Genomic DNA, 19,796 nt, shown 5'->3' with positions numbered 1-19,796 from the left:
TTTTTGGTATATGGTTATAAGTAAATGGTTTAGCCTCTTCAGTACGTCAGTTACTTGTCTGTAAAGTGGAGGTGTAATGCTACTTGTTTACCTCAGTTGTGTTTCAAGATAAGTTATACAGAAGGCTGTGATACTTTGGGTGCTTTGGCAAAATAGAGGTAAACAGTGAAGCAGTTAGGCCTTTAAAGTCTGCCTAAGAAGACGATATAGAGGTACTGTGAATCTTCTCAAGCACTAACTGTGAAGTCTTGGGAAGTTGTTTTCTGTGGGTTTACTTTCCTGAAACTCCACCATATTTTGTCTGTGTGCTGCCAAAGAAGTTGGTCACCTTAAAAGGTAGTCAGCTGCAGAATGTGTTAGTGTTAACAACAGCTCTGTCAGCAGGCTCTCTATATGCTTCTGCCAATTATGGTAACATTTGTCATATTTTCCTAGTTAATATTTTTCTTCCTGCTATGGTTGTTGTTTCTGTGAGCTTCTCAACAGAGGGGAAGCAGACTGAGCTGCCTTTACATCAGGAGCACTGTACCCGGTTCTGCCCTGTACGTCAAATGTACATCTAATTGATGGATAAATTGAGAAGTGTTTTGGTTTAGCTTGGGTTTTTTTTGACCACTCTGGTGATCTTTAGTAAGAGATTTGCAAAGCTGTCCTACAATTTTCAGACATAAATAAGGAATTCACTTCTTTTGAAAAGAAAAAAAAAATCAGTATCCTTTGGAATATTTACTGAAAAATATTTTCATTTGGTGGCATTTCAACTTATAAAGAGTCTTTGAGGTAGTATTAGAATAGGCAGAGGTGTATACATAGAAGTTTTAAGAAATCTTTGGAGCTTGAGTTTTAGAATATTCTGTAATACCTTTTTTAACTGTTTCTTCTTTTTCTTCTCCCTCTCCACTTGCCTTTTCTTCTGCAGGAAATAAAGAAGGACATGAAGAAAGAAAATACTGCCAACAAACCACCAGAGAAGCCTATAAATGAAGTTTCCAATGGAAGCCCTTTACTGTTGTCTGAGACAATTATTAGAACCAACAAAAAAGGTATAGTATATGGCAGTTTAAATGCAGATTAAATTCAGACCTTTAAAAGAACAAAATGTAAACCTTCCTTCTTTCTAAAAGTAAAGCTAGAGTCTATTTAACTGTAAAGGCATAGCAAGAATAATTAAAAAAAATATAAAAATCTCATTGTCCTCTTAGACTGGCATATGGATGCATGATTATGTCTAATATTTCCACATTAATTTGCACAGATATGCCTGTCTTCTTAAAGAAATCCTTCTTAGATACATTTAATTAAGGAAAGCTATATGAGGAGATTACTAAAGCTTATTAAGGTAAGGGACTAACAGCTCGCGTATATGGAGGTTTTTTCACAGTGATGTCAGTCCACATTCATGTATTCATGTTCTGTCTGGGACAGAGACTGGTTATTGACAGAGAACTTAAAAAAAAAAAAAAAAAAAAGTGGAAAACACAAAGCTTAATGCATTCATTTCCTGGGAAGTGTCTATCGCTGTCTTCTGTTTCAGACTGGAATGTGTGCTCTTCATGTCTGGCTTGATTCCCAATGCAGATTCCTATGTAGGGTTTTGAGTTGCTAAAATGAAAGCCTCCAGATCTTCTGTCTCTTTCCCTAGCTTCCAGTCCTGCTCTCAGAAATATCAGAACAAAACAAAAAACTGGCAATATAAAAGTTGGATTTTTCTTTAGGTTATGTTTATGCTCCCATTTGTGGGAGGACAATTGGTTATGTGCAAGAGATGGGCTGTATTTTTTCTTGGAGAATTCAGTGGACTGTTTCTTGCTTGCTGTTTTATACAGAATAATCTGCTATCATTAATCATTGATGTAATGTGATTTTCATTTTGGCATGTCTTCTATACTGTTAGGACTCTGCATATGGAAATTTCCTCTTCTGTATTATCAGCAAATACTGGATTTGAGCTGCAGTTTGACTAGAGGTCTTAAACTTAAGGTTTGCAATTGCAAGTGAGGAAGATTTAATAATTTCTGCAAAACGTATGACTTCCTTTAAAATGTGAGGGGGAGTAATCTTTACCCCCTTTGCAAGGATTGATGTCCTCTGACAGAAAAAAATGGAAATAAATCTCAGAAAGCCTTGTCTTTTGAGTTTGTAATGTCATCTTGAATCTGGAGATACGTCCAACATTTCTGCTTTGGGTCATAGGTTTTCCAAGTAACGGCAGAATTAAATTACCAAGAATTACTCTTTTTCATGGCTGGTATACAGAACTATATGAGAAGTTGGGAAATTATCTAGGGACCAAGTTTGTTCCATATTGCTTCAGCTGCTATTTGGAGAAGGCTAATAGCTGTGGCAGATGCAGAGATTCAGTTCAGTCACAAGGGGATAACACTCCAAATATGATACTTAGAGCACAGGCTTTCTCCTCCTCTTTCTTTCCTCTGGCTCAGAAGTTTTAAAGGATTCAGGAGATAAAGAAGTTCTCCTTTTCTGTCTGTAGCTGGAGAATACAAAACTTCATATTTATTGAAAGGAGGGAAGCAAAGACTGACATGAAGATCTTGCAGATTGAGGAAGTGGTTTGGTTTGGAAATAGCAGATTTCATATTAGGATGTTATTGCATTGGATTTTGTTGGTGGGGATTGCACTTCTCATGGCTACCTCTACATAGCGTCAGGGTTAGTAAATTTTTCATTTTGGCTGCTTCTTCACAGCTGTTTCCATTGCTGCATAACAAGCGGTTGCAGCATGTGTGCATACTCTAGAAGTAGAGCATAACAAGGCCACAAGAGCTTCCCCTCATTTTTCTGGGGTCAGTTTGAGCATGGTGCCAAAGTGACCTTGTTGAAGTGAGGCCAGATAAGCAAGTAGTTACTGTTGTGTTCAATAGTAAAGAGTCTTCAAATATCTATGGGGCACATCTCCTTGTGGAAGGTGTTGCAGTATTTTACTGAAGAGGGAGCCCTAAATGCTACAGGGATTATTTTCTTCAAGTGTTCTTGTGCTGTGATTTTTATTAAACCCTACCTCAGTCTGTTTACTGATCACAGAACGTGACCTTACCTGAAAGAAGGTTTTGTTGTTTTGTTTTTTTTTTTTTTTTCCCTCTCTCCTTGTTGTTAGGAAGTGAGGAGGAGAGGGATACATCTAAAGGTCTTTAGCCACTGTTCAGCAGTGAAAATAGAAGGCAGTATTATTTGTTTGCTTGGGTAATGTAATGCTGCTTGGAACTTCAGATGAGATCCAGTGACATGGGAGTGAAGCATTCTGTGCGGGTGCACTGTTTTTACTACCAAGATGATGATAAGCACTTTACTGCTGCTGTGGTGTTTCATGACATAGTTTTACTACTTAACTTGGTTGGCCTACTTTAAGTGGCAGCACTTTAGCAGGCATTTACATTTTGAGCAGAAGAATCTTGGCCTCTTGGGCTTCTGGCTTGTAGAGAGTTTTTCCTTGAGGAATATTGACGAGTGTCCAACAGTGGAATTAAAAGGAAAAAGCTAAATTATTTATAAGAAACATCTAAGTAGTTAAGAGGCAAAGAATGGATTTCTGAACAAAAAATATCTAGGGTCCAACTTTGTATCTTGTTTGTTCATGCTAATTATTTCTAAGCAGTGTATTGAAATTAGGAGTTCTTAGAATAAAATCAGTGTGAATTGAAATGCCTCCTGTAAAGGCTTATTTCATCAAATAAGTAATGGACATTACATCTGTAATCCAAAGTAGTAATCTAGGAACAGTTTAATGTTAATGTAACACCACTGGTGGTAGCCTACCTGGGTTAGTACTTCCATTACGCATTGAGGGTAGCAACTGATGGTTATTGGTTGTAGATCACCCTCTGCGAATCATTCAGCTTTTTGTTATAAAGACCAGGAGAAGATGGAAGAATTTGATTTTGACTGCTTTTCACTTGAGGCAGTAAAAATGGAACATTTCTCATCCTTTATTGTTTCTTGCTGACCACAAATACTAGTGACCTAACAGAAACAAATGGTAGAAATGACTGCTGCGGTGGACATAATTTAGGAAACTGTGTTACACTTGGCCGTGATGTATTTGTGAGAGTTAATAGTTGTAGGTATTTCCTATCTTTACAGTGTTGTAAATATGATCTAGAAGTTGGGGCTACACCTAAGAAATAATGGGTTTATTTTCTAGGTCACCACAGAGTTGCTGTGTAACTTTTGCTAAATCACTTAAACTCTGTTTGCGAAATTACCACAGCTTAATTTCCAAGGTATCTTAATATGTATGTATTGATTTTTCAGGTATGTGGAGGTTTTTTTCCTGATTTATTTCAATGACATGTTCAAATTTATTCATAATTATTCAGTATTTCAGGTGTCTCTGCCTCAGACTGCCTACTGACAAAACCTGGGTTTATACCTGCCTCATAAAGATGTTGAGATCTGTTATAGCATGGTAGCGATGGCAATTAACATCTAGGAAGCTGGGTATTTTAATACAGCATTCCAGTGAGTTCGTGCTTCACCTCTGCAGGCTCAAAGAAGGACCATTGGTTTGAGTGTACAGATGGGGTTAGGGAAACATAAAGTCCTTGTACTTTCCCTGACAATTCCCAGAGCTGCAGCGGCTCTAGGCTAGTTTTGGTGGGTGTTTCGGGTGCTGCATTATCAGCCCCTGCCTAGTGAAAAAGGCAGTGGCACTAAACAACCCGTCTGAAGCTGTATGAATGTTGGCTGTGGTTGGCTTGCATATCCTTTGCCAGAACCTGGGAGGGATCATTCTTTTACTTCTTCCTACAGGTCATATGCATAAAAATCCCTTCCTTGCCAGGTGTGGGTTTTTTAGTATATCTTTTCACTGCTCCAGAATTTTTGGTTGGCATATAGAACTATTGTTCTAAAACTTTTGTGAAGCTGACTTTAAAAAAAAAATAAAAAAAAAAATCCTTCTTTTTATTTAGAATTGGCATTGTTGCACCCTGGCAATAACAGGTTGGGAAAGCCTTTGCTTGCCTGAGAACATTTTCAGATCACTTGAAAAAAGCAAAATTAGTGCTATTGTTACTATTATTTAATAACATAGGAAAATTGCAGTCAAGTCTTGGAACAGGAAAACACTGAAAGATATATTTTTTTTTTTTCTTAAATGCTTTTCCAACATGGTGAAATTCCATCTTTTCTGCTAACTTTCAAAATCTAAAACCAGATCTGAAGTTGTGCAACTGTTTCAGATCTTTCATAAATTCAGTATGATCTTCATCCAGGTATAAACGGACATAATGGAAACTTACATGCAATGAGCTTAACTGTTAAATGGCTATGGCTTATTTTAGGATAATTTTGTTCTGATTTTTGAGTATCCTGTTTTTAAACTAATCTATTATTTGCACTGTTTTGTATATCTGGGAATAGGACCCCACTTGCATAGGCCAAATTGCAAAACTGGAGTTAATAGGCTGTATTTTCTAAGTAAATGAACAATTGTTCTACAAGTAAACATATTTGAGGAGAAGATATATTCCTTGCTAGATGTATTTGATTTATATAAACTGTAAATGCAGTCTGCATTGAGGTTATTCAAACCAGCAAATCTGGAAAAGCTCATCGTGTGTTACATGTTATTAATCAGAGCCAAACACTGAAAGCAAGGACATGTTTTTGTAGTTCTCTTGAGAATTATTTATTTTACCTTCCACCCTACATTTAAATAATAAAGAGAATTTGCATCCTATCTTAAAAGAGAGAGTTTTGTGAAAGTAGGTTTGATGATATAATAGGTTTATTTTATGAATAGTTAACAAGTCTGTTGTAAGCAAAACTGAGATTTAGGTCTATTTTTGTAAATTAGATAAATGGGAAAAATATTTTACAAGAAAAATGCTTCATTGTTTGGTTCAATAGTTCTATGATTATTTGGATACAAAAAGACAACCCATTTATTAAAAAGACAAGCTGATGGGGACTTGGCGTGTCAGCTCTGAGTTTCATATTAAGTAATGGGTGTAAGCTATGATTCTGGTCATATTTGTCAACGTAAGGGCAAACCTCAAGATTTCCTTCATAACATCTTTTATTACCAAACCTAGTGCAAATTACTGCCTTTGTCATGTGCCAGTTGTGTTTGATGAGGTGTCTGACCCATAGTCTGCTCAGCTTTGGATTTCCTTTCAAACACAGGAAGATTGAAGACATTGATCTGTCTTTTGGTTGGATTATCTTTCTGCTGTATGCTCAGGCCTTCTCCACAGACAGGCTTTGCAAATACAGTTCCCTTGCGAATACTGCCAACTAAAGAGAAATTATAGCTAGTACGAAAAAAAATCCGTTTAGTTTTTAAGATTAGCTAATTGGTGTATAATCAGTATACAGTTTACACAAATATGCACAAGAACATACTTCTCAGCCTATTAAGGTTAAAATATGCATACAACACGACACAAACCCAAAATGAGACATAAAAAATTAATGGCACAGGAAACTCGAATTCAGCAAAATATTTATTCTTTGAGTTTAAATACCATATTTGTATATGCGTAAGTAGTGTCTCAGATACTACACATTTCCTTTAAAAGTAATGTTTCTTGAAAATAAATACTTGTATAATTTTTACCCTCAGGTAGGCTACACTGCACTGAAAGGCACTGCTTTCAGTTCAGGGAGGCAGGAAAAGACACCAGTCTGTCCTGGATGTGTGGGTGGTAGCCAGAAAGAAGCTTGGTGTGTGTGATCTGTAGTGGTTTAACAAATCTTTTCTGGAGGCAGACAAGGATTCTATCCCATACTGGAGGAAAGATCTCTACTTGGTCAAGTTCCGTTTGATTATTAAAAACAGTATATTATTTTATACCTGCAACCTGTATAGGGTACATGGAAAAATGATGATTCTCTCTAGCATATCAATTTCATGATTCTTTTTATGAAAAATAATTCTCAATAGTGAAAGGGAGGGGACAATTAATGTTCATGTAATAGAGCTAATCTCAGAGCTGATGAACAAGACGTGTTCAGATGAAGGGTAGTTGTCTTAATGCATGAACATCTTTCCTCACGTCGTGGGGCCATGCTTTTGGATTTAACATCCTTTTACATAAATACATTTGTATAGTAAGGGAAATCATAAAACAGTGCAATTTAAAATTACTGCATTATCTGTCTGATGCCATAAAATGAGTTTACTTCTTTGGGGGTTTGTCTTGTAGTTATAACTATACTGTGAAATCTGCCTAAAGTAGGCTTATTTGGTAAAACAGGAATACAGAGGTGGGTGCTACATTTGTTCTAATTTTGAGATTAGTTTGTTGACCATTGACATGACTTTTTTTTTTTTTTGTCTGGAAAAATGATCTCAGTATTGTCTTGTTGGCGGCAATGGAATGGGTACTCATTCCTTTCAAGCAGATCTTGATTATGAGTCCTTTTTAAATAATGACTTTAATATATTTAAAATCTAAACTTTTTTCTATGTTATGGTCATTTGCTGCCCTGATTCTCAGTTAAGGTTTCATTATCTATGCAGATTCCAAGAGCTTATTCCAGTGAGATAATTTCTTTTGCTGTTTACTGTGCAGCGCCCCCATCTCCTTTTTATCTTAAGTGCCTATCCTTTCTTTTCAATTACTCTTTCTTGGTACTCTGCAAAATGCACAAATGCTGCACCCTGATGTAGTTTCTGCAATTTTGCATAGTTGGATCCAACCACTGGTGTGGGATCCTAGCGAACAGCATGAGGCTCTGTGCAGGAGCAGCCTGCAGAAGTCAGTTATAGAATCCCTCTTGGTTTGAATTTTAATTCCAAGTTAATTCTATCCTCTGGGCATCTTCTGTTTGCCTAGGTGGCTGTCGTCTTGCATGTCATATGTTTAGCTCTAGAAATCCCATTATGGACTGTGCTGTAAAAAGACTGAACAAAAATACAGTCACTGCATCAAGGAGCTAACTATGTATGTGTGTGTATATATATGTATGAAACATATATATATGTATATCTCTTTGTTTATATATGCATGAAACAAGGTAACAGATAACTAAAAAAAGAATACAAGGGAAGATGAATTATTTGGATGATTTCTAGCAGGCTGACTGTTTTCAGGTTTCTTGCAGACAGAGGACACTTGTTTTGAAAGATTTAAATCTGGATCCACATTTGTAATTTGGGAGGACAGAATGGAGAGAAGTGTCACAATGTTCGGTTTAAAATGTAACAGGCACTGTTGGATGCTGACACCCAGGACAGAGAAGAGGCAGAAGATGACCTTTTTCGTACAGAGTCTGAAGAGATGTGGGGGAGCAGTCACTGTCATTCTGAGCAGCCTACAGATGAGACTGAGGGAGGTAGTTGTGGAGGCAAATGAGGGCATGAGTTAGGTTTGTTGGTTGATTTTTTTAAAGGTAGATCCAGAGGTATATTTGTATCAATGGGAAAGCAGAGATAAGTGAATTTTTAGGAAGAGAATGAGAGGGAGCAGGTGAAATGGTGGAATAGGGCTACAGGTACAGTTGAAAGAACAAGAAAGTCTTTTTACAAGTAATTTATGCAAATATCTAAAAAATGCTGCTCTTGAAGGAATAGTCAACAGAGTTGCATCTTCTCTTCTGTGAACACTTACAAATTTTTGCTTAATCAGTTAAAGGATTTTTTTCATTTATAGAAGCTTTGCAATACATTTTACATGCCTAAAGTACCAAATGAAATCAGATGTATCTTCTAACAGTTTTACCAGAATTTGATAGTTCATTTTTATCACAGTATATGATAGTTGTCCAAAAGGTACTAGTCAAGAGCAAATGAGTTGTCAAACTCAGGTGCAAAATGTTTTTCTATTAGCAGTTATATTGAAATCTTATTTAACACAGCCAAAACGAATAAAATAATACTAAATGCTTAGAGCCATTCTTTTTAAAGTAACAACAGTAATGAGTTTGAAAGTTCCTCTTGTCTTAAAACTAAGTTTCACCATCACAAAAGAGACTCTTTGTTTTTCCACAAGCTTCTGCGGAGTAGTGTCTCCCTGCTGCCAGCAGTTCCCTCCTCCTCACTGCTGTAGGGTAAGTCACTTGGCACCTAGCAAGGCCCAGCTGCCTTTGAGCTCTGTCCCTGACCTTCTGTCTCCTGACTGTAGTTGTCTGTGTCTGTCCCCTTCAGACTTTCATCAAGGTGGTGTGGGATTTTCAAAAACAGCACAGCTAACTTGATTTGAAAATTAACAAACCAACTTTTCTCCCTTGTCCCCTCTCACAAATTTCTGTGATTAAGGAATGGCAGAAGATGGTCAGGGTGGCTCACCTGAAGCTGAGCCTTGCAGTGAGTCATTGGGGTCACTGTACATTTCCCACTGCCTAACCTGGGGTATCCATGCCTCCTATCTGGCAGCTGTCATAGGAGAGAGTCAGGCTTCCAATTCTGTGGAATAGACAGTTGTAGAGGTAATGAAAGCAAAGGACCAATGCAGGGATACTGTTGTGGAATATAAAATATAATGCTATCTGGAATTAAAATTTAGGGTCAAGAGAGTATACCTTGAATGTGTAAGCTAATAACTTTTCCGTGAGCACTGAAACTTTGCCAGTGTACTTTAAACTGGGTCAAGAATGCTTGACTTGTTGTTTCTGGAGTTAATTTTTATGAATTTGTGACTGCTAATATAAATGCGCCCATCTAAGTGTTCTCTCCCACTGCCAGGCAGATACTTAGCTCAGTGCTGCTTTACCTTTGCTTTCTTGGATAGTAGGTGGGATGGTGCTGTGTTGCATTTATGGGGACAGGGAACTAGTGTTAGCCTTCCCTGCTCTGTGCTGGAATTGGGGCTGTATGGCTCTTGACATCTTTCCCCCATTGCTTGTAGGTAGTGATAAGAAGCAGCTGTGTTATGCTAAGTTATGGCACTAAGCAGTGTACTGAAGCAGTTGGATGTTTCTGGCTCATGTGACAACCATGAAAACCTTTGAATTATTTCTGGGGTTGTAGGTGAGAAGCAGGGCCTGTCAACAGCTCCCTTGGGTCTCCTTCAAATGTGATATGAAGATCTGAATAATTTGTATAAATAATTGGTCTGAGAATTTGTTCTTAGCCCAATAAGCATCTCTCTGTGAAGAAGATTTCTGGGTGTATCTGAAAGCTAATGTAAACATATGCCTTTGTACCTTTTTCTGTACTTTTAAAACAGCTCCATAGTTGTGCTCTCTGCATTGGAATAGAGTGGCTTGTTCTGCTGCTGTTGAATCATTTCAGTGCAGGAAACTTTTTGACATCTGTCTACTTTGACCAGAAGGAAACTACAGTCATTATTCAAGAGCCTCCTTTTCTGATGGAATGACATTTATAAACCCAAGTTGGTATAAACTTCTGTAGACAGTGGCCAGAATGTACACAGCAAAAATGAACCGTGTCTGCTGGTAGGAAGGATCATGACTGCTTCGGTGGTTTAGGAGAGCTGAGTAGAAAGTTCTGCATACAAGTATGCTGTGGGACCTCGGTGAACCAGCCGCCAGTCCAGGGTTTGGTTAGGAGTGTATGTCTGTGGAAGTGATTTAACTCTGAATGTGCTTTGTACAGGTATTTTTCACCTGTTGTCTCGCCTTACTCACTTTTCCATGTGCATGTATGCAATATCTAGAGTGCTTTAAGGAAAGCTTTGCTGTTGGCTGCAAGTGACAAGAAGCTATATGAAAATATTGCCCATAAGGCACATTTTTTGTGCTGTTTTATGATACGTGATAGATTCTATGAAATGTTTTACTTCCAGGAATTGATACAGGCTTTAAAAGCTTTCTTCTGATGAAGTGACACGCCTGGAATGAACTTGTCACTGCATCCATTTTATTATTTTATTATTTTTCACACACAGTGTGAATTACTTCGATTCATCTGGTTAAAAGCCTCTGAAGTTAGGGAAGTTTGCTTTGCTGTAAGGAGATTTGAAAAACACATAGAGGTATCAGACAGTGTTGATAATGCATGACTTGGATTATTCTGAGTAGGATGGCATTATTAGTTTTGTAGGCTTCCAGTTTTCAGATCATAGAATCACAGAATGGTTTGGGTTGGAAGAGGCCTTGAAGATCATCAAGTTCCAACCCCCCCCTGCCACAGGCAGGGACACCTCCCACCAGACCAGGTTGCCCAAAGCCCCGTCCAGCCTGGCCTTGAACCCTTCCAGGGAGGGGGCAGCCACAGCTGCTCTGGGCAACCTGTGCCAGTGCCTCACCACCCCCACAGCAAATAATTTCTTCCTTCTATCTAGTCTAAATTTCCCCCCTTTCAGTTTAAAACCATTACCCCTTATCCTATCTCTGCACTCCCTGATAAAGAGTCCGTCCCCATCTTTCCTGTAGGCCCCCTTTAATTACTGGAAGACCACTATAAGGTCTCCCTGGAGCCTTCTTTTCTCCAGGCTGAACAGCCCCAACTCCCTCAAGCTGTCCTCATAAGGGAGGTGCTCCAGCCACGTGGCCTCCTCTGGACCCGCTCAAGCAAGTCCATGTCCTTATGTTGGAGCCCCAGAGCTGGACACAGCACCCCTGGTGGGGTTTCATGAGAGTAGAGTAGAAGAGGAGAATCACTTCCCCCGACTTGCTGGCCACATTTCTCTTGATGCAGCCCAGGATACAGCTGGCTTTCTGGGCTGTGAGTGCACATTACTAGGTCGTGTCAAGTTTCTCATCAGCCATCATCCCCAGGTCCTTCTCGGCAGGGCTTCTTTCCTGCTCTCAATCCACTCATCGCCCAGCCTGTATTTGTGCTTGGGATTGCAGGACCTTGCACTTGACCGTGTTGAACTTCCTGAGGTTTGCCCGGGCCCACCTCTCAGGCCTGTCCAGGTCCCTCTGGATGGCATCCCTGCCCTCCAGCGTGTCGATCACACCACACAGCTGGGTGTCTTTGGCAAACTTCCTGAAGGTGCACTCAATCGCACTGTTCATGTTGCCAACAAAGATGTTAAAAAAATTCCTGTATTATGTAGGTGCAGTGGCTTGAGTAACAAGATACTATACCTGCAAAGGTGGATTTCTTGTTTCTACCATCCCGAAGTTTCCTAAATCTTATTCATTGAATACTTCGTGCATGTTTTACCTAATTTCAGAACGTTCTTCTTTACAGTCTACTCCACCATTATCAAGTGCTCACAGCATGGAAAGTTGTGCTATTAGTGGTGCGTTGTGATGTATTGTACTGTTTACCATATTATTTTGTGGTTATCTCACTGCTTTGTAATGTTATTTCACAGTTAAGATGCACCAGTATTTTGTAGTAGTTCCTATTCTATATCCTTCTGCATTCCCTTTTCAATTATAAATACATACTTATGCCTGTTTCTTGCATGATCTTAATTTGTAATATGATCCTCTTTAAAAACTCAAAGCATGCTGCTGATCATGACTAAGTTTCCAAGCTCATTGGTAGAGTGGTTGTGCTTGACAAGGGAGTGAAATTTGGAAGCACTGACAAGTGGATGATTGCTGATTCTTGGCCCCAAGCACAAGATTGTGATATGAAAGATTGTTATTATCTGTCACACAGCAAGAGCCATTATTTCCTAACTTCAGTGCTGACTTTATTTAGAAACTGAAGTGGAGGCTGGACAGAGGTTCTCGTGGTGAGAAGTAGCTCCCTGCAGATGCCCAAATTAGCTGGGAATGAGTTTTGAAGTCAGCAGGAGTGTAGTGCCACTGGCATGGTCCTCTGCGCTCCAGTGAAGTCCCTCATGGTTTTAGCTGTTACTATAGCATCTGCCGTGGCTGCATCTTCATAAATCTGCCACTCTACTCCACAGACTATTCCCAAGAGTGCTGGCACCTGCAAGAACCCCAGGCTACCAGTGGCAGCCCAGAATACATCTGCCTCCCCCCAGCAGTACTTGGCTGCTCCAGAATCTGTTTCTGATACTGTTTTCTCTAGGGACCAGATTTTGTCAGCTTTGTACCCATAACATGCTCAGCCTGGCACTGTTATTCATTGCTTAGAATTCTTGAATTCTTGCGTAGTGCACAGAAGACAGGGATAACGCTGTGTTTGGTGATCATACAGGGTACAGTAGTGTCCCAGCTGTCCAGTAGCTTGAATTTAAGCCACCATATACATTTAAGCAGCTCTTTTCTCTAGGTCATATATTTTCTTGTTGGCTGTCATCCTGTCATGCATTCGTTGTGGATATTTCAGCAGTAAAATAACCAATTAAAGTACCCTCACACAAGCTTCAGACATTAGCACCAGATATTCCATTCATATTAAATAACTTTAAATGCTGTATTTTTGTATTTTCCTACTTTGTTTAGTACCATGTGAACCTTGTGTAGACTTCTATTAGACTCTTGCCAGATTCCAGATGTCCCTGATCTATATAGTCTGGTATCTAGCTCTGAAAAAGCTGCAGGATGCAGTCAGCCATTATTGCTTCATTTTGCAACTACAATCATAAAACTTGATTTTTCTTCAGGCCTAGGAATCCTGTTAGACTACTGACTCAGCATAGTGTTATCCTAAATTACACAGGTCATGGTAACTTCTGGGAATTCATAGGAGGTCAGGAAGTGTCCAGGAAATGATTTAAATTAAAAAAAGCTCCAGTGACCTAAAGAAAACCAAAAGATTCCCTCATGTGCCTGGCAGTTATTGAGCAAATAGAGTAGTGGAAAATAAAAGTAATAAACTTTGAATGGTTAGCCCGAGGCTGTAGTTTCAGAAACATGCTAAGCTAGCACTGCCATCAAAAAAAGAGCCATCTTTCCTGGTTTTCTTCTTTCCATGTTCTGGTACAGATGTATGGCTGCATGGTGGGTCAGATTAGGAGACTTATCAGAGTTAACATTAAACTAGCAAGAAAAAATCAGAGTTTGTTTTTAATAGCAGGTCAGTTCATTGTCTGCCTCCTTGCACTGCTGCACAAGCACCTGATCTGACAGGATGGCAAGGAGTGTCACAGGAGTTGGGAGCAGCAGAGAGAGCAGCAGCGTTGCCTTTTGCGTATGAAAATCGTTCTAGAAGTGCTTTGAGAGAATGATGGTTTATCAGACTTTCTCAAAGTTGGTTCCTGGTCATTCGATTAAATCAACTACTAAAGAAAACAGATGCTGTCTCATCAGTTTGAATGGTTGGCTGTTGCTCTTCACTTTTCTCTCGTGCTGGGAAGGTGTATGGGTCGGTCAGCATCCCCAAAAAACAACATTGCCATTGTATACAGAACCTTTCTTATACAGAACCCTTCTCCCCTCCCTGCTCTTCATCTTATAACCACAGAACCTTTTTGGAGATGAATTTTGTTACAGAGACAGCTGACTTGAGCCAGAGGCCTATTTATTTGCAGCTTTTAGCTTTGAGGAAGTAACTTCTCATTCATGTAGCAAGTGTAATGGAACAGACAAGAGGAACTTCACAACTATTTTTAGGAAAAGATAGTGCTTATCCCAGCAAAACTAAAAAAGATGTTGAGACATTACAAACTTTAAACCTAGACAGATTTTTTTTATTATTATTGTTATTATTATTTTAAGGTGAAGGAGTTTCTTTTAATATGTACCTCAGTTTCCCCATCAGTTCAAGTAGTCCTCCACTTACATTTTTATTTCTATGCAAATTGATGTTTTCCTATACATTGTATGAAAAACCCACTAAAAAAATGGAAACTGGTAGTGCCAGAAAAATAGTAAACCTGATAAAATGCTTTCAAATGCACAAAATGCACCTTAAGCATGTTTTTATTATTTTTATTTTCACAAATAAAAGTAGTAGTTTCACATATAAAAGTAATATTATTGCACAAATGCATCGTCATAACAGCTGACACAATAGTTGTATAATAAACTGTGTATGATTCAGAAGGAGAAGGTCAGCAGATGAGTAGTGGTGGGTGTACAGATAACATCAAAAGGGCTACCAAGAAGGCAAATTATGAAGCCAGTCTGCTCACCTTGCCTGGGATCAGAAGTCTGGAAAGCTCTGTTTCAGGAAAACAGAACAAATAAAGAGAGGGCCAGTAAACTAGAAGAAATTGCTCAGTTCAACATGGATTGCTCTAGCATGTTGATTAAGATGACATAAAGGAGCCTTAGGCAGTGTCCCGCTGAAAGTTTGTGGAGGTGGCCCAGTGCTAAGACACGGGGATAGAAGTAGTTTGTATGAATACTGCTGAAGGGTAAAAAGAGAAGTATTATGGAAAGATTTGGTGGCAAGTTCATTAGGGGGTCTTGGGTTCAGGTGCATCCTTGGATAGAGTTAGGAGAGCTCTGCAACTGATTTCAGGAATTAGTTAATTTGTCAAGAAGATCAGAACTGACATGAACTGTCACTGCTCACAGCACTGTGTCAAAAGTGGAAATGGTTGTGACCCCAGGGGCAGAGACAAAGGGTATTAGGGTGAAGAGTCACACAAGTATGACGTGCCCAGATGTATCGTGAAGGGAGGAAATCCAGGTTAGCTACTGGGTGAGGGAGACTTGTGTCAAGCAAAGCAATAGAGGTTTTTGTGTGTACAGCTTAGAAGTTGGTATTTGGTACTATGTAGTAAGACTGTTATTTCTGTATGGAAATCTTTCAGTGTCTAATTTAAAACCCACTGAAAACTAGCAAAAAGCTGAAAATACAAGGTAAGTTAAAATCATTAGAAAAGATGGCTGGCAGTAGATCCCTTGATTAAGATACAGAATGTTTAATTTGTTAATCACTTACTATTCTGAATTCTATATGGGAAGTTAGCATGCCACATCTAGAAAATAGAATAATGGAAATTAAAAGGCAGACAACCTTTTAATACAAAGGCACAAGACCCAACAAGCACATGTTCCGCAGTCAGGTTGTAGGAAGTTCTCTGCTGTAAGACTGGGGATACAAGTGTAAGCTGATGTTATCTGGAAGGGGGCAGAGTGATTAAAATCCAGCAAATAAGTTTGGCTGAAACATCTACTTCTGCTGTGTTATGGAGCTTTTCCACCATTTGTGCAGTGATATACATTGCTTAATGCAAGAGTGGCACACTGCTCAAGTGGTCATTTGAAGTTCATTTTGAAAAATAAGGCATAGTACATCACCTTTGGGACCAAAGGATATTTAATGTGGGAGTGGACAATTTCTGGCCTTTGCAGTCTGTGCTGTAGAGGAAGCAGCTCTTCAGTAGCTATGTCATTATGTAAAGCATTGGAGATTACGTTAGATTTCTATCTAAGCTTTTTGGTATGAATATGGAACCTAACATAGAGAAACTACTGTTACTCTGAAGAATATTTTTTTATAAATTCAGGGACAGGAGTCAACTGGTTTGGACATCATACAGAAAGCTACGAGGATTTTCATCTCTTCCTTATACATCTTGTCTATTTCTTAAAACTCTAAATGTAGTATGGTAGATGGAACTGCTTTTGAAATAAAGATTTAACTGATTCCTTGGAGAGAAAAAGACAAATTTTTCATAAAAAGATTCTTCACAGACGCCATATATCTTCACGAAACCTTATTTTTTCAGATCTTATAGGAAACCTACTATAAAACTCCTTTTAGAATGAGAAGGCTCTGACATAATTTCTTGAATCAAATTTATTTAAAGTATAAAATTGGTTCTGCCAACATCCCTGTGTTCTGAGAAGATTGCTTTTTGCCCTACAGATCCTTGTAAAGGAAGAAAGAGGTAAAAAGTTTACTTCCCACTTCAAGCTATCCACTCTTGATGAAGAGGGTAACCAGTTCCCAGGAGGCATTCAGTGAGATGGGGAATGTAGCTTCCATGTTGCTATTCCAGGTGCCACTCCAGGGAAACCATCTGCAGAAGTGACTGCCATATGCCCTAACCCCCTTTCTTAGTTTAGTGCAAAGGATCTGGGCTCAAGTACTGGTGTGCATATGAGGGAGGAGAGTATATTGTAATCATATAGCACAGAGAGTGTTGTCTTGTGACGATCTCAATGCCTTTCTTTGCTATTAGGAGTTTTATTCCAATTTCCTAATGGAACAAATCTTGTTTGGGAGCATTTGTTCATTTGCCCTCTTCCCCTTGATTTTTTTGAACCCTCTGGACATTACTAGCTAGAGTAGTCAGAATAGTAGACGTCTTTAGTGCATTTATGGGAACATAATGGTTCTTTTAAATAGAAAGCTGAATAGAGGAATATGATACAAATTAGTGCTCCTAACTGAATGAAACCCTTCATTTTGAGAGGCAGCAGCCAGTGGCCAAATCACATAGGTGTGTTGGCCAGTCAGTCAGTACTTGTGTTGCTCTGTAGCAGTTCCAGCATCTCCTATCATTTTCTCAGCTGTGCAGGTGTAGGATACAAGCAGAAGCTGGGACAAGGGTTGGTGGGAGTGGGTGGATGTCGAGGTGATTAGAAGACACTGGGTGCAAATCCATGGTTCTCCAAGCTTCATTAATTCTGCTGCTTATGAAACAACTTCTAGAGGCTTTTGGTTGCCCTGTTCCTCATACAAAGCTTAAATAATTTAATAATGAGCCGATACACATAAAAGTTTTCTATATTTCTAAACACACAAAATGATTTTTTCACTCATGCCACCTTTGTCAAAATACAAAGAGGAGTGAAAACACTGAAGCTTATCTTACTGATTTCTCTTTGAGGTTAAGAATAAAAATAAACAAACAGTAGCTCTGGAGGATTTTGGTATCATGATGAAGGTTTCATTTCCCTTTGTATTTCAGTTACCTAGATGGAAGTCTTACCGGTTAACAAGAAAGAGAGAAATGAAGAGTGCTAAAGAGAGGCTGTCTGCAGCTCCCTAGTGAAATGCCAGTCCTAATAGTCTGCATTTCTAGTATTTGCTGTTTCATCCCAAGTGTCATTTGGTGCAGATAAGATCCTAAGGGAGTTCAATTCAGCCTGGTGAGCTAGAGGATGGTTTGTACTTACATGAGGTATGTAAACAAGGAAAGGCATCAAATACATGAAATCAGATTTCTGCAGGTTTGCTGACAGCTCACACTTGGTTGCAGTAATATACTTTGCTCTCAGCATCTTCGCCTGTCAGAGGCTGACTCACAGGAAGGAGAGTGCCTTAGAGCAACTTGGTTGGATTTTAGCAATCAAACTGTAGACAAGGAAGATTAATAACAGAGAAATAATACAGAGTCATGGGTCATAGGGAGTTTAAAGTGTAGCCTTAAAACAGAGTGGCAGCATAGCTGAGGTTAGAAGGCACCTCTGAAGGTAATCTAGTTCAAGCCCCCTGCTCAAGCAGGGCAACTTAGAGCCAGTTGTCTGGGACCATGTCAAGTTGGGTTTTTAATATCTCCAAGGATGGAGACACCGCAGCCTCTCTGGGCAACCTGTGTCAGTATGTGACCATCCTCCTAGTTAAAAAAAGTAAGAAAAACACTAGCTATATTCCATTAACAGCTAGAGATCCTGGTCCAGTCCTGGCCCAGTGAAAGCTCTGCTTTCCTGCTTTTTTGATTGCTGATTGCTGGCCAAATAACAAGATGCTGTACAGACAGGAGCTTGCAGTCCTGAATACTCAAGGCACAAATCATAAGTTATTGCAGAATGAAGCCACACCATGTCTCGGGTTAGTTTCTTAAAATGGAAGCTTACTGTTCTATATTTACAAATACTTTTTGGAGGAGCGTGCTCTAGAAAATGCCATTGTACATGAAAGAAAAAAAGGTAAATGTGGAGAGGATAAGGGGATGTCAGGAAAGGCTGAGGAGAATGTATTGTGGGTGGGGTCAGAGCGCAGCTGAAAAAACCAAACATAAGTAAAAGTTGGCCATGGAGTCTACTAGCCGATGCCAAAAGACTGGAAGGTCAAAGAGATACTGTTATAATGCGGTGTCAAGCACTGCCCCAGTGTCTGCCTCTGTTGCCAGTGCTCTTCTATTAGAGCAGCATCTCTAGCATAGATGGCTCATGTAACTGTCATGTGGTCTGCTGGTCCCAGTAATTCATTGCATCCTTTAACTGGCAGCTTTAAACAGAGCTTTTGGATTTCTTTTAACATCACATAGCTCCCATGCTGGACAACACTGGAGCAATTTCATTTTCAGTTGCCTCTGGAAAAATTTCTTTATGTGATTGTGCTATCCATCCTTTATTTTTTCTTTCATTGCACAGTAGTCATTTAAAAGAAAGGAGATAGATATGTAGACCAAAGATTAAAACAATGAGAAATCTGAATATGTGCAAGGTAACTAAGAGGTAAATACAGCCCTGGAAATCAGGGGAGATGGCATGAGTAGAAAACAATCAGTTAATGTGTTGAAAATTAGAAGGTATCAGTGGTGCCTTTTGACTGTTCCTGTATCATTTGAAATCAGCAGAGAAGCAGTCAGGAGGAGAGAGGGCAGATGATAAATGATTCATTTGCTTGCCTCCTTCTTGAGATTCTTTTCTTTGCCAGCTTGAGATAACAGATGCCTTAAAGATTATTAATTCACAGGAAAATAACACAAGACAACGGGCAGCCAATGCAGTATTCTGATAGTCTAAATATTTGTTTCTTATATTTTATTGCCTATTGGATCTCAAAATCTAGAAAAGCTCTTATATCAGTGAATGATTTTGCTCACAAATATTTTGATTCAATGACGCTTTCAATGAGGAGAAGAGGTTCTTCTGTCTTTGGACTATAATCTGTTTTGTTTGTTGTGACTCAGCCTTTGGTTACAGGCAAGTCAGCTGGGCATGTGGAAACGTGAAAGCTGATTGTCTGTTGTGCTGTACAGTAAAAATAGTGCTTTTTGCAGAACTTTGTGATCATTGGTGAGAACAAATTTCAAAGGACGCTTGTCTTTAACTGTATGAAATCTTTCAAAGTTACTTCAGAACAGCCTGTATTTTCAGCTTCAGTAGGGAGCCGTTTCTCTGTAATCACTATTCACTAGTGAGGTTCTTGC

At 39.1% G+C, this 19,796-nt stretch overlaps 1 protein-coding gene across 6 annotated transcripts in view; it reads left to right on the top strand.

Moving 5' to 3' along the window:
- The window catches only part of SH3KBP1 (SH3 domain containing kinase binding protein 1), a 229,800-nt gene that overhangs the window by 77,773 nt on the left and 132,231 nt on the right, over positions 1 to 19,796 (top strand). For all 6 annotated transcript variants that reach the window (XM_042788560.1, XM_042788563.1, XM_033010036.2 and 3 more), the window contains one exon: positions 920 to 1,043. In XM_042788560.1, coding sequence (XP_042644494.1) covers positions 920 to 1,043 — 124 coding nt within the window. The remainder of the gene's footprint in view (positions 1 to 919; positions 1,044 to 19,796) is intronic.

Source organism: Tyto alba, unplaced genomic scaffold (assembly GCF_018691265.1).
Source record: "Tyto alba isolate M040663 unplaced genomic scaffold, T.alba_DEE_v4.0 Super-Scaffold_14, whole genome shotgun sequence".
Taxonomy (NCBI): Eukaryota; Metazoa; Chordata; class Aves; order Strigiformes; family Tytonidae; genus Tyto; species Tyto alba.
This window is presented reverse-complemented; position numbering and strand designations above follow the sequence as displayed.